This window comes from Aphidius gifuensis, linkage group LG5, assembly GCF_014905175.1.
Source record: "Aphidius gifuensis isolate YNYX2018 linkage group LG5, ASM1490517v1, whole genome shotgun sequence".
Taxonomy (NCBI): Eukaryota; Metazoa; Arthropoda; class Insecta; order Hymenoptera; family Braconidae; genus Aphidius; species Aphidius gifuensis.
In genome coordinates this window covers 15300639-15316859 of record NC_057792.1, presented here as the reverse complement: position 1 = coordinate 15316859, position 16221 = coordinate 15300639, and the positions used below count along the sequence as shown (strand labels likewise).

At 26.6% G+C, this 16221-nt stretch overlaps 1 protein-coding gene across 5 annotated transcripts in view; it reads right to left on the bottom strand.

Moving 5' to 3' along the window:
• The window catches only part of LOC122857829 (dystrophin, isoforms A/C/F/G/H-like), a 125927-nt gene that overhangs the window by 86981 nt on the left and 22725 nt on the right, over window positions 1-16221 (bottom strand). For all 5 annotated transcript variants that reach the window (XM_044160236.1, XM_044160238.1, XM_044160240.1 and 2 more), the window contains 2 exons: window positions 5040-5224; window positions 241-339 (listed from right to left, as the gene is read on the bottom strand). In XM_044160236.1, coding sequence (XP_044016171.1) covers window positions 241-339; window positions 5040-5224 — 284 coding nt within the window. The remainder of the gene's footprint in view (window positions 1-240; window positions 340-5039; window positions 5225-16221) is intronic.

Genomic DNA, 16221 nt, shown 5'->3' with positions numbered 1-16221 from the left:
TTAGCAATAAAAAATAAGAATAATAAAATTTACTCAAAATTCAATCAGTGTATGAACTTTTTCATAAAAAAATTCAAGACTTGAATAAGTTTTAAGTTGTTAAACCAACTTTATAACTTTATCGAAGTGTTGTGAATGTTTATGAGAATCAGCTGAAGAATACTCAAGTCATTTTATTATATATGAATAAAAAAGACAAGGTATTTTAATCTATTTTTTATTTAGTGTATATTGTCTTACCTTTTGTTTGTCAATAAGTGCCAGTATCATATCAATGTCCCCAACGGAGACTGATTGTTTTCGCAACATCTCTTCCTCAAGTGTTAGCCAGTCACGAATCTGAAATACAAAAATAGATACCAATTTAAAAAATGTCATTAGCTGTTTTGTTATAAACAAATAAATAGCTCCAAGTTGAGGAAATTATTGAACGTCAAAATTTATTATACATTTGTACATAAGAGGATTATATCTAATGCAATCCTAACATTTCTAGTTAAAGCCGATCAAACTTTGGCAGATAAGTGTAATATACTGCAGGAAATTAAGTTTCCAATTGAACAAGATTTACTTGAGGTACTGTGGAACTCATAGTTGGTCTCAAGGATCTTTAGTTCTCTCGTTTTTAAGGCTTTCCTTCTTATATGTATACAACCTAGAACCTCTACTACTTATAGCTTATATATTTTGGTTACTCATGATCTTGATTAGAGTATAGCATTATGCAACGCCTTGGAACAATCAAAAGATACTAAATGAAATTTTAGAAAAACTGAGTTTTTAGTGATATAAAAATTAAGGAAAAATTTTGAGATACTAGTTTAAAATACTTGTTGAATTAAAAATCGAAAATTAGGTAATTCGTATTACAAATATCCCTTTAAAGATAAAAAATGTTTTATTTTTTTTAGCAAAAAGAATGCGTCCTGCGCAGACTTTTGCTACTTTGAGTAGACTTTTTTGCTACTTTGAGTAGACTTTCTTGCTCCATTGAGTAGACTTTCTCGATCCATTGAGTACAGACTTTTGCTGCTTTGCACAGACTTTATATGGCGATCATACGCTCGTCATACGGATACGCTATGGCCAAGTTTTGAACTGGGAACATCTCGTACCGCAGGCCAGTAGCTTTGCTACTTGACCACGAGCTCACGCCGAAAATGATGAAAAATTATATCCTTATTAGCTTCATTAGAATATTATTATATTTAATATTCTAACTTGATATATATTAATGAATCAATTAAAATATCAACGGTGTATTTATCAACAATAAAATCATTGAAAGAAAAAAAAAAAAAAATTATAAATTTTATTAAAGATAAAAAATGTTTTAGTTTTTCTAAGCAAAAAGAATGCGTCCCGCGCAGACTTTTGCTACTTTGAGTAGACTTTTTTGCTACTTTGAGTAGACTTTCTTGCTCCATTGAGTACAGACTTTTGCTTCATTGAGTACAGACTTTATATGGCGATCATACGCTCGGCATACGGATACGATATGGCCAAGTTTTGAACTGGGAACATCTCGTACCGCAGGCCAGTAGCTTTGCTACTCGACCACGAGCTCACGCCGAAAATGATAAAAAATTATATGATTATTAGCTTCATGAAAATATTATTTTATTTATTTTTCCAACTTGATATAGGTATATTAATGAATCAATTAAAATATCAACGGTGGTGTTTATCAACAATAAAATCATTAAAAGAAAAAAAAAAAAAAATTATAAATTTTCCTGAAATTTTTGTTGCGCCACTGATAAAGAAACCAAGTTTTTTAGTAGTATGTGTGTGCGCGGCAACACACTAGCAAACAAAATTTACGCCGTACGCCAAAACCATACTTGTGTTCATGTCAGTGTGCCGCGCATATAGCAAAGTTTTAATATTTTAAAGTTATTCATTTTTTAAAATCCACGTCAGAAAAAATTTAAATTTTTTGAGCAGATTAGTCTTTTCAAACACTTCAATTTGATCGTAATTTGAAAGATTTCTGTCAGACAGTGAACTAGCTAAAAATAAAAATGTAAAGTATGGCTTATTCTCGTGTGTAAAAGTTGTCAACTTTGACACCCATTATCGCAAAAAAACCGCGTCAGAAAAAATTGAAAAAAATTTACAAGATAGATAATTACATCATTTTAAAAAAAAAACAAAAAAAAAAAAAATCCATCAGAAATTCAATTATTCAGAATCAACCTTAAAGATAAAAAATGTTCTATTTTTTTTAGCAAAAAGAATGTGTCCTGCGCAGTTTTTTGCTACTTTGAGTAAACTTTTGCTCCATGGAGCAGATTTTGCTGCTTTGAGTAGACTTTATATGGCGATCGAACGCTTGACATACGAATAACGCTATGGCCAGTTTTAAACTCGGAACATCTCGTACCGCAGGCCAGCAGCTTGGCTACTCGACCGCAAGCCCACGCCGAAAATGATGAAAATTTATATCCTTATTAGCTTCATTAGAATATTATTATATTTAATATTCTAACTTGATATATATTAATGAATCAATTAAAATATCAACGGTAGTGTTTATCAACAATAAAATCATTAAAAGAAAAAAAAAAAAATTATAAAATTTATTAAAGATAAAAAATGTTCTATTTTTTTTAGCAAAAAGAATGTGTCCTGCGCAGTTTTTTGCTACTTTGAGTAAACTTTTGCTACTTTGAGTAGACTTTTTTGCTACATCAAGTAGACTTTTTTGCTTCATTGAGTACAGCCTTTATATGTCGATCAAACGCTCGTCATACGGATACGCTATGGCCAGTTTTAAACTCGGAACATCTCGTACCGCAGGCCAGCAGCTTGGCTACTCGAAGGCAAGCCCACGCCGAAAATGATGAAAATTTATATCCTTATTAGCTTCATTAGAATATTATTATATTTATTTTTCCGAATTTTTATATTTCAATGAATCAATTAAAATATCAACGCCGGTATTTATCAACAATAAAATCATTAAAAGAAAAAAAAAATTATAAAATTTGTTAAATGACTAAAATTATTAATTCCAGTTGATTTTTTCAATCATGTGTGTGTGTATTATTTCCTCAACCAAACAAAATTTACGCCGTACGCCAAAACCATACTTGTGTTCATGTCAGTGTGCCGCGCATATAGCAAAGTTTTAATATTTTAAAGTTATTCATTTTTTAAAATCCACGTCAGAAAAAATTTAAATTTTTTGAGCAGATTCGTCTTTTTAAACACTTCAATTTAATCGTAATTTGAAAGATTTCTGTCAGACAGTGAATTAGCCAAAAATAAAAATGTAAAGTATGGCCTATTCTCGTGTGTAAAAGTTGTCAACTTTGACACCCATTATCGCAAAAAAACCGCGTCAGAAAAAATTGAAAAAAATTTACAAGATATATCTTAGATAATTATATCATTTAAAAAAAAAAAACAAAAAAAAAATCCATCAGAAATTCAATTATTCAGAATCAACCTTAAAGATAAAAAATGTTTTATTTTTTTTAGCAAAAAGAATGCGTCCCGCGCAGACTTTTGCTACTTTGAGTAGACTTTCTTGCTACTTCGAGTAGACTTTTGCTCCATGGAGCAGATTTTGCTGCTTTGAGCAGACTTTATATGGCGATCGAACGCTCGTCTTACGGATACGCTATGGCCAGTTCTGAACTCGGAACATCTCGTACCGCAGGCCAGTAGCTTTGCTACTCGACCGCAAGCTCACGCCGCAAATGATGAAAATTTATATCCTTATTAGCTTCATTAGAATATTATTATACTTATTTTTCCGAATTTATTTATTTCAATAAATCGGTTAAAATATCAACGGTGGTATTTATCAACAATAAAATCATTGAAAGAAAATAAAAAAAAAAATTATAAAATTTATTAAAGATAAAAAATGTTTTTTTTTAGTTTTTCTAAGCAAAAAGAATGCGTCCTGCGCAGACTTTTGCTACTTTGAGTAGACTTTTTTGCTACTTTGAGTAGACTTTTTTGCTACATCGAGTAGACTTTTTTGCTTCATTGAGTACAGCCTTTATATGTCGATCAAACGCTCGTCATACGGATACGCTATGGCCAGTTTTGAACTGGGAACATCTCGTACCGCAGGCCAGTAGCTTTGCTACTCGACCACAGCTCACGCCGAAAATGATGAAAATTTATATCCTTATTAGCTTCATTAGAATATTATTATATTTATTTTTCCGAATTTTTATATTTCAATGAATCAATTAAAATATCAACGCCGGTATTTATCAACAATAAAATCATTAAAAGAAAAAAAAAAAAAATTATAAAATTTGTTAAATGACTAAAATTATTAATTCCAAGTTGATTTTTTTTTCAATCATTGTGTGTGTATTATTTCCTCAACTTGAAACAAAAAAAGGAATGATTTTTTTGAAGGGTAAAAATGGGCCTTGAAGAGGTTCCACAGCAATATATTTATTTCTATTTATTTATTTATTTATATTCGACAATATTTTAAACATGACATAAATATATATGTGTATATATTTTTTACTTCTTTTTCCGTCATCTTGAAAATGAAGTATTTCTATTTTGTATAGAAAACCCTTTTCAAAAGAATTTTTCCATGAAATGCTTCGATTCACTTTTCCGGACATTGACTCTTGGCTAAAGAATTCTACACAGCAAAATATGAATCAACGTCAGTTTATTTTTTATTTCTACACTAAAAAATTCTCGAACCGAATTCTCATTTAAAAAAAAAAAACCAAGCTGATAAATAAAGTTTGAAGGAACATGAACAGCTACTTTGGTGTCATTTAATTTTTACCCAATAAGATTTAAACGAGAGATGAATTAAATAACATTTCAGACACTGACAACATTGACAAGTAAGAAAATAAATAAAATAAAATGTAAAAAAAATATATAATTTGATTAAATAAAGATAAAAAAAAAAAACTGTAATTTTCCAACTGTGTAAATCAAACTTGAACACGAATTCAATTTGATGCACTGTGTGTAAATAAAATATAATATTTTTCATAAAAAAATGAAGAAATAAAAAATTTAATTAAAGTCAAACAAACCTGAAGAACAGATTTATCGAGTCCAGCAACAACTGCTGAAGACGAAGAGGGTGCACCAGATGATGGGGCGGTAGATGTGACAGCTGAGCTAGTAAGTACAACTGGGATCGAGACTGTTGAAAGGACGGAAGTAACTATTTGTCCTCGTGAATCTGCTGGATTCAGTCCAACATTTTTTTCTGTTTCTGCAATAAAAATAAAAAATTAAAATTATCATTTTATACATCTACAAATTTTATTATATACCATTTTATATTACAACATTTGAAAACGTTAAAATAACAACAACCAAAGTGGTCTAATAGTCTTGAATGATTCAAAAAATAAATTCTTAAAAAATGTATCAAACTGGCAAATAAAAAAAAAAATTGTTTTCTTTAAAAAATTCAGTACTTTTCTCTACCCTAGCTCTCTTGGAACATCTGCAGTCCACATCAATTGTAAAAATGTTGAGCTGTGTCCTACGTCAGTTAGCAAAGTACTTACTTGAACAAAAAAAAATATATAACCAACCTGTACAAATTTTTGAATGTACAACGTTTTTATTCTAGACCCTTATATTTCTCTTGTTCAGTTTTTTTTTTTTTTTTTTACTTTTTTCTTTTCATTTTTATTTGCACTACCCTGGGCTTGGTCTCATTTTCATTGCCGCCTCGGTGAATTCATTCAGACCAACAAAAACAAGCTCCAAGACATAAAAACTAACGCTTGTTAGTTTTTGTATAAATTTACCAACTGGATATATATTTACAGTTATAAAATCAAATATTTTATTATCATTACATCAAATGAAAATTATGAAATGTAGTTTAAAAGCATCGAAGCAAATAACAACATCCTTAAAGCTCATCATAACATGAATAAATGATCCGTACTTATTATACATACTGCATTTGATACAGAGGAAGTTTATTTTACATGTTTAAATGAGTGGGTTTTATTTGGAAAGATAATAGTTGGATTGCTGTACATACATAGAGCTCAGCTATAACCAAACTAGATACTAAACTGGACTATTGATTCATTCTCAATGTACATTGATGTTCGTATTACAAAGTTTTGAACGAATTTAACTTTAATTTCTAGTTGTTTTAGTATACGAACTAGCAGACTTAAATTAAACTCTATGGTTTACGCTTGATGAAACACAACAGTCTCAAACAATTTGACGTTAAGTATCAACACTTGCAAAAATCATTCGTGAAGAAATGACATTTTAGCTGAAACTGACAAATTCCATCAAACTTTTTAAATGAAAAAAAAAAATTAATGTACTTTATTTTATTAAAATATTCAATGTTTTATATAAAAAAAATAAAAATAAAAAGCCCTTTTTCTGCTTGAAAAAAAATGAAAATTCTTAGACAAAGAAAATGTCGATAGAACAAAAGGAAAAGAGAAAAAAAAAAAATACTAAATGGTGCACTTGGCCCAGTGAAAAATGGAACAAACTGAGAATTATAAATGTTCGTTTGTTCCTTCGACTGCTGAGGATAATTCATGTGGCAGATAAAAATGAAAGAAAAAAAAAAGTCTGTCATCAGAAGGATGGAAGAACTAAGTCCGATGAAAGTGCCTCCAATGAGAATGATGGATTGTGTCTCACCAAGCATTGGCATTTTTTTTTTTTTCACCTTCAAAAACATCAAGAGTATAATTTTGAGAATGAGGTTATTCTAGTTAAAAATATCCTACAACGATGCGAAAATAAATTGTCATTTTAATATAATAATTATTTTATTAAATTAAATATGAAAAAAAGTTCCAAAAATATGAACAAGTATTGGTTTTTAAATCGAACAAGTTCATTCATGCAAACAAACTCAATTTCGATTTATCCGAACTGGAAAATGAAGAAATGACTGAATAATTTAACCAGTGGAAAATAGATCAATATAAAAAAAATTCAGTTTAATTTACATATCATATCGGTAAATTTTATCCAATAATCATGTGTAAAAATTAAATGAAAATGAAAAACATTAAAGATAATAATTTCCAACCTCGAAATGAGTTTAAAATTTAGGCTATAATTTTGAGTAAATATATATAATGATTTAAACAAGTTGACATATCTTTTGTACTCTCTAAGATAAAAGCTCGAATGTGACTATAACAACAGCAGTTTAGAAAATTTACGAGCGGTTCAAAAAGCGGTTTAATAAGAGTCCAAGTAATTTAAAGGAAGTTAGTGGTGCGTTAAGCACAGTGCCTGTTAAAAACCCAATAAAAAGTCCCCAATTCTATTAAATTATTTTTAAATGTAATATCCATAAATAAACTTGATAAATTTTATAAATAAAGCTTTGTCCTAATTTTTTTTATTAAAAATATTTACTCGAATATAAAAAAGACACTTGAAAAAAAATGTTCTAGCTTTATATTTGTTTTTTTTTTTTTATTTTGTATAAATTATATTATCAAAGAAGAAACCTAGTCAGTCTCTATTATATTAATAGTAATAGGATTGTATATTATTACAATCTGACTCTTCCTGTTTATCAGCTGTGAGACACTCCCTTCGCGTGGGTGATTTGTCAAAGCGCATATCTTGTCTCGAAACACTGGGGGGGATGCAACTTGCCTCAAGCTTTAAACAAGTATGTAAAAGAACATATCAAAGACAGTAAAAAAGAAAATAAATAAACATAAAACTGTACAAAAGTTTAAGTATAAAATAATGAATAAAACTTTTATTTCCAAGTTGATAAAAAGTTTAGACTATTTTGAAATTAATCAAAAATAAAATTTTCAATTAATGCCCAGTGAAACTCATTAGAAACATAGATAAATAACATGAAGCTATATTGTTTGCTGTCACATTTAAATAGACAATAATTCAGTGATGCTGAGAATTCAGTAATTATCTTACATCAAATTAATTATCAGAAATATTGCAAATCCTATGAGGTTTCATGAGAGGTTCACCACAATATATATACATGAGACAAACACAGTCAGTATTCATCAGCGTTAAATTTCGTATAATCGATTTGGACCTAATCCAGGCTTGAATCAGCATCATGCTGAAAATCGAATTTCTCATTTACACACGCAATACTAAATTCAACACGCACATACCCGTATAACTCAATTTTATTCATTAATTAATTGTAGTTTGTTTAATTATAAATAACTGTAAAATATTAAAATTTATTAAAATATTTATAAAATAAATTAAATAAATAATTTCCTGACAAATGTGTGAAAATCTAGCAAGTTTATGGAATTTCTGGAGGACAGTGTAAATATGAAAATGGAAATTTCTTTAGAAATACATTCTCGTATGACATTACATGCATTATTCAACAGCTATATATATATTTCAAAACGAGTTATAGTTATACATTTAAGGGTTGAGGGTTATACTGCCACCACTTTCAATGCCTATTTCGGTCCTTTCAACATATAGACCCATTTACGTTTCAATTCACATCGTTGAAATTTAAAACTAATTGAAATATATATAACAAGACTATGTTTGGGTAAACATTAGATTATAAACTATACAAAAACAATTGTGGTAAATAATTTAACGCGATTTAAATTGTTGATAATAATTAAATAATTCGTTGAGGTATTATTTCTAATATTATTTATACTCTAAATTTGTTAAATTTTTTTTTGTCTATTTATACAGATTGAATTTTGAAAAAATAAAAAATTTAATAAATTTTTTATCTAAAAAAGAAAAATGATATGTCAAAACCACAACACGCGATTTTGTGAGTAGATTTGTGATGGTTGACCTCAATCGACCCTAAATTTTCTGTACGAAAAATAAAATATTAAATGATGTTTGAAGGCAATGAGACAGCTGAGGCAAAAAACTGATATAACACATAAAAAAAAAGTACACACACATCAGTAATTTTTTTTACACTTCCTCATTTAAATTATCTTAGCATTTTATGACTCGAATTATATCCATGTAAGTTAATATAATTAAAAAAATTTAATTACACCTGGAGATTAAAAATAATTGTCTACTAAAATATCTTAGTTTCTATTTCATGGAACAATTATCTCGATTTAGTAGTTAATTAATTTCAATGATATATATAACGAAAAACAATGTAGGATTTAAAATTGAGATATCTCTTAAACTACTACCCCTTATCAGTTTTCTGGTATATTTCTCTGAGAGCTTTAACCCTTTTGGTACTTAAAAACTCTAGAAATACTCGAGAGTGTCTTTTGTATAAGAACAGGATAAAGAAACTTGTAATAATGATAAAATCTTTTGGATATATAAATTGGAGTGACAAAAAAAAATATACTCTACTATGTTTTTGTGTGATATAAATTTTTAATATTTCAACTCACTGTGACACATTGATTTTAATGGAAAAAAAAATTGATATTAGAAAATTTTTTGAGCTTTAAAATCACGCAATATTGTCGAATTTATTTTGGTGGATTTATTTGACTTGCTGCCCTTGGGATATATTTAAATAAAATATCAAATTTGTGTGAGAAAAAAAAATAAACATAACACATATTTTTATATGAACTAAGGTTAGTTTTATTTTCATTTAAAAATTTTATCTCTGTTGTTTCCGTTTATAGTAAACACGTGACATTTCAGTCGTTAAATTTCTATCGTTATATTACAAAGTGTCTGTTTAATTCAGTAATCATAAACGTGATAAAAAAAAAAGCACATGTCTATCCATTTATAAATGAAACAAAAATCATACAAAAAAGTTAAAAAAGAGAAAAAAAATCATTTCCGAATAATCAAGAGGCTCAGTCGAGACATGGTCCCTTGATAATATATTCTGCTTTTTTTTTTTTTCTCTTTTTTTTCCCTTTTTTCATTACTGTGTCCTGTGACCTTTCTAGAAGCAGACACAAAAAGTGTGTTTTATATATCCACTAGGATACAAAATTCTGTGATCATATATTCACAGACGACAAGAATATATAAAACTTTAGATGTTAAAAAAACTAAAAAAAAAAAAAAAACTTAATACAAAAATAAAAAAAGAAAATGATGAAACATTTTCAATAAATATTTAAAAATTAAATTGGAGAAATAGATAACTAGATTACACTGTCAAAATTTTAGAAAATTTCTATCAGAGAAATTGGCAACAAAAAATTCAATTTGCTATTTTTTTTGTATAGTAGCTTTTAAATTTCCCAGAGATAAAAAGATGTAATATTTTTTATGATTTTTCAAATTACTTAGAGACTTTGATTTCCTACAATTTGATTCATCTTTGAAGAAAATCGGGTAATATATTAAAGTATCTTTACAAAAAAATAAAAAAAGATACATGAGAATAAAAACCAATATATTATTTGGCTAGAAATAAAATGTGAAAGATGAAAATGATACAAAGAACGCGTGTCGATAGTCAAACATGAAAATTTATAGAGTAGTACTACTGTAGTCGTTTTGTGTATTGAGTAAATATTGATTTTGAAGACATACCTGTTTGCTTGGTCTACTCAAGGGTCATTTTTTCTTTTCACGCATTTTTTACAAACTCATTCCCTTCTTACGGATAAACCCGGACTCTTTACACTCACACCACTCAAATACAACCCTCTTACTCCATCCATATTTTTTTTTTTCATTTATTTATTTATATTTTTTTTTTTTTCTTTCACTAATGGACATCATTTCTTTCCTTTTTATTCATTTTTTAACAGTATATGGAAATATGTAGACACAATTTCGAGAGTCACGATTCAATGACCCGAACATTGTTTATTTTATTTATTTTTTTTCCTTTTATTTTTGTATAAGTATATTCATTGAAAAACGTAAATTATTTATTCAATGATCAGTTGTTTTTTTTATTTTATTATTTATCCTCATTATTTTGTTTACTTTATTCTATTTAAGTTTGTTGTTTTTTATTGTTATTTTTTCCTTTTTTTTTTTGGAGTAGTTGGTTGGTTGGTTTTTTTTTTTTTTGGCATTATTGCTTTGGATACGGACATTTTGCTACAAACTTTACCCTCTGGGTCGTATACACGAACAGAAAAAGTACTCTAAAAGTAAACGAGTGGTCGTATAAAATAATCCCCACGTGACTCGTTTTCACTCATCCTATACTCAAAAACAGATTGTAGAACTTTTTGAGCTTTGGTATGTTAATTTTGTTTTTTTTTTTCTATTTATTTCTATATGAAAATGATACCTATATCTGCATGATTAAAGTTGAATAAGAAACGACGAAAAAAAGATGAAAAGCTGAAGAAAAAATTATCTAAAAAAAAAAAAAAGGGGGATGAAAAGTAAGATGTACAGTGTTGAAAGAGTTGTATGTTGGAGGAAAAGATTAATGTCGTTCATTTTGGTATAAAATTCAAGAAGTAAAACTAAGTAATAAAATGTCGTTTTTTTTAGTTAAATATATATACTTGTTGGCTGATTAAAATACTGTTTTAAAATTAAAACGAAAATTTAGTACCGCTGAAAATTTTCATCGTTAATTAAATTATTGTAAAAAAGTTGATGTATAAATCTGCAGTATATTTATTTAACCAATAAACATCGTTAACGAGCTTAAATTTTATGAAATTTCTCACATAGAAATAAACGTTTGACACACACTCGAAAATTAAAGCACAAGACAAATTCAAATAAGGACTTGATTAATTAATTTAAAACAAAACTTTACACTGAATTTTGATACTGTCATAAATATAAATTTATAATTTACTTATTTATTTGGGATTTTCGAGCAAGTTTTTAAATTACTTGTTATTTTTGCTGACTTTAACGACCAATAAATCAACAAGACCAATGTTGTAAATAATAATTAAATAATTTGTCGAGCTATCATTTTTAATATTCTATTGAAATACTAAAAATTTATTAAATTTTTTAGATAATAAATTATGACAGCTGTCAAAAACTGTTAATTGAAAAAATAATTCTTTGATTATTCTAAAAAAAAAAGAAGGGAGAGACCTCGAGAAAGCTAAAAATATCATCAACAATATTAAAATAAAATTTATAATAATAATACAGATATATATTTTTTTTTTTGCAATTTAAAATACAAAGAATAAACTTTTATTTGTTGACAAAAAGATGGAAAAAAATGTAGCATTGATTATTATCATCAGACTAGATATAAAATGAAAATATTTTATTTTTTCTTCTTGTGATAACAGAAATTGTTGGAATGTTATTGAGCCAAGCATGTGCAATATGTAGTATCAAATATTGTACAAAATTTTTCAAAGTAAATAATGAAAGGTTATACACAGAAAATAATTTTTCAAGCATGATGCATGTCGACAAAAGATGCACAACTAAAATATATGACAACAATTCTCATCAAGTTGAAAGCAACTGTACCTTCTGACCCATATCCAAAGCACAAAAAAAATAATAATAAAAATAACACATAAATTTATAAAGTAGTGCCAAGTGTTTTCACACTGAATATTGCTACATTCATAAACTCAGCGAAAAAAAAAATGAAAAATAAATGTCCTTTGAGCCATTTCCGTTCTTTTTATTTTTCCAAGTTTTATTTAAATCCTTGTCATCAACTGACACACACAACAACCACAAAATAATACAAAAAAAAAATGAAAATAAAAGTTTTAAAAATCAAAAATCACAGGTACTTTTCAAAACGATTTTTTTTTTTTTTGTACAGTGTTTGTTGAATAAACAACGACGCTATTATAGAGCATGTTTGGTCGACGATGAATTTTCCAACGTCCCTCGGGGAAGAACCACCCTTGTCTATGTTATTTTTTGAATATTTTTTTTTAAACAAACATGCACACATGTCAAAGAAACCACCCATGAAGACACTTATTTTTTCAACAAGAAAAATTAAAAAATTCAAACCATAAGAAATAATTTAAATTGAAAAAAAAAAGGATATATTTGAGGGAAAAGCTGATGATAATAATAAAGAAAAAAAAAAAATTAAATATATTCCCTATTGGTGGGTCATTTTCTTTTTTTATGAACTCATTTTCGAGGGTGAATTTTTTTGATGCGAGAAAATAAATTGGCTCATGTGAAATTAATTATTCTGGTATTTTTTTTTTTTTTGTATTTTTATTTTTTGGTTATTTGTTTGGGGACAAAAGAAACGTGTTTTTGGGTAGGAATAATTTAAGTTTTTTTTTTTATTTTTTATCACATTCTATTCTGCCCCATTATTCGACACGAATTCCCGAGCAATATTACCCACGAATCTCATATAGTACATCGGAAGCATCTTGGAAAATCCGATATTAGCATGCCGAATCAGCCACCTTGTTCGTGTTTTCGAACTATTGCCTCAAGCTTATAGACATAGTCATAGTCCCATGAGCATTTAATCATATACATCCTGTGCTTATAATCATTAAATTTATTAACACAAAATTCTTTGTTTTTTCGTAAAACTTATTAACAAAACAAAAAACAAGAGAAAAAATAATTTATAAAAAACTATAGTATATTATATTTAATTAGATTTTTTAAATTATTTATGTATTTTTTTAACAATAAATAATAGAAAAAATAATAAATTTAAAATTGAATTGATATAGTTGAATTAAATTTACTGAATTTATTTGAATTTTTTTTTGTATTTTCTTTTTCAATTTGCTTAAAAAGTTGAACCGATTTTTCCTAATTACAATTATATGGTTTTTAAATTTTTTTTAAGATATTTAAAATGATTAATTTTATTTTAAAAATTCAAATCTATAATTTACCTCAATATTTTTATTTTCATTTAAACGTTTTTTTATATTTTTTTTTAAATTTTTTTATGCTATTCTTTTCGCTTTGGTTTACCACGCAAGCCGAGCAATCGACAAATGTTGTTTTTTTTTTTCTTTTACTATTTATTTTTATTTTTTAGCTCATTCACACCCAGTAAAAAAAAAAAACCTAATCGATCTGTTCACTGACAAATTGTAAATAGGTCTTGATCAGGCGATCGATTTGTTGACTTTAAATAATGTCCAAAAATTTACAAAATTCAATCGGCATATAATCAAATTATCCCTTGAGCATTTTAATTAATATTAAACATTCTAATTTAAATAAAATTATTTCAAAGTTGATTAACGAAATTTCTAAATATTCATGTATTTTTAATTTATGTAAATTTATATTTTCAAAATATTTACTCTTTCTTTATTATCAAACACGATTTGGAATAATTAAACAGGATTATTAATGAATCCCGCAATTGATGTAAAGAAACTTTTTAAAAGTGTTATTGTATAATTAAAAAAATTTTCATCTAGTTATTTGCAATAATTAAAAAATATAAACTAATTTTTTTTTTATTTAAATAAACAAAAATAGTTTAAATAGAATTGAATCAAGTTTACAAGTTTTAATTTGTAGAAAATTAATTTTAAAAAGTGAATAAAATAATTTAATAAGATAAATTTAATTTAAAAAAAAAAATATAAATAAAAAACGTAACAAAGAATTGAATCTTAGATTATAATATGTATTTTTTATATATTCTATCCACATGTGATGTGATCCCAACACACATAGATGTTATCCCAGGACGAATTTATATGGACCAAGCCACAAATTTATGAGCCTGGCATAGTATTCCTCCCTTATGTTGCAGACACCCATAGGGATAGAAAATATTGATTCGAAATTTTCCATTCGTTTTATCACTGCAGTGGAAAAAAAAAAAAAACCATGCCATACCGTAAAGTTCATGCTCATGATGAAGGTAAAATTGTCGATTTTATTTACTGAGAGCTCGCATGCATGTGTAAATATACAAACATACAAACGTCAGTTTCATTTGTAAAAATTTTTTTTTCTATATTGAAAAGATAAAAAAATTATTTGTTTGTATTTGTAATACACATTTCACTGGATTGAGACAAACAATTTTTATATATATGTCTCATAAAATCGTAATACCATACTACCGGTTTCATTGGGAGATAACGAAAGAAAAAAAATATAGAAAAAAAAGTTTTTTTTTTTGCCATTGATTGAGTTTTAAACTCAACGTAACTTCATCAATAGGTTTAGTTGGAAGCCTTATATTTAATCAAATATAAAAAGTGTTTAATATAAATAAAATAAAATTTAATGAATAATTTTATTGTTAAAAGTGTTTTAATAATATTTTTAAAAATAAAATATAAAAAAAGCTTTGAAACATGAATTATTTTAGTATTTAAATAGGTTTAAAAAAAAAATATTTTTCATGTCGTTTTTGTTTACTTTTTCAATACATAATAATACCAATCGATTTTCATTTTATTTTCACAAAAAATAAAAAGGGAAAAGCTATCTTAAAAAAAAACAAGATTCAGGAAAAATGAAAATTCGTTTGGTAAGATGTGAGATAAAAGTCAGTGGATTCGACAACATCGTATTATCAGCATATGATCATTTTATGCTGTCGTAGAAATGAAAGATAATAGGGTTGATATAAACACCAAGAATGACAGCTCAAAAAAATATTCACCTCGTACATTCAACTTTAGATAAAAAATAAAAAATTTATTCTTCTTTTTTATCATACTAAACGAATAAAAAAGAAAATATTTTTAATTTACATTTTAGTTTCATTAACTTGGGTTAATAATTCCATAAAATTTTCTACGTTTCATCAATTTTTTTTTATACATATAAAAAGTAAAAAAATATGATTCATTAAATATAGAGCAAATTTTTTTCTTCATTTGCATAAAATATAGAGTAATTAGAAAATAAAGAATACGAAATTTTTTAATAATAAAAAAAAATGATATAGTCTATTGAAGTACAATAGAAAAAATATGAAATTATATTTGTTATAAAGTCTGAAAATATAGTTATGAAAATGAAGCTTTATTTCGAGGTTCTTTGAACGAAAAAATTTCTAGAGAAAAGTTTCATTTTGTGGATAATACCTTGGCTGCTTTTGCGGATGGTTTATGCAAAGCATCGAGTTATGGATAAACGGATTTTCATTGGCATATTACGACAGGAGAAAAAAAAAAATAGAGTTTGAAATTTGTAAACGAATAAACTGCCACCCTTGATAAATTCGAAAAAAAAAATATCTATATTTATGTTGAGATATAATTAATTCTCGAGAGTGTCAAGTGTGTTAAAAATAACTGATATTGAACGTGGCTATGCATAATGAACAAACGTACCAACGATGTGGAAGGAAACACGTGAAATGCTATTAACATTGATACAAATTTTAAATTAATATATATGATT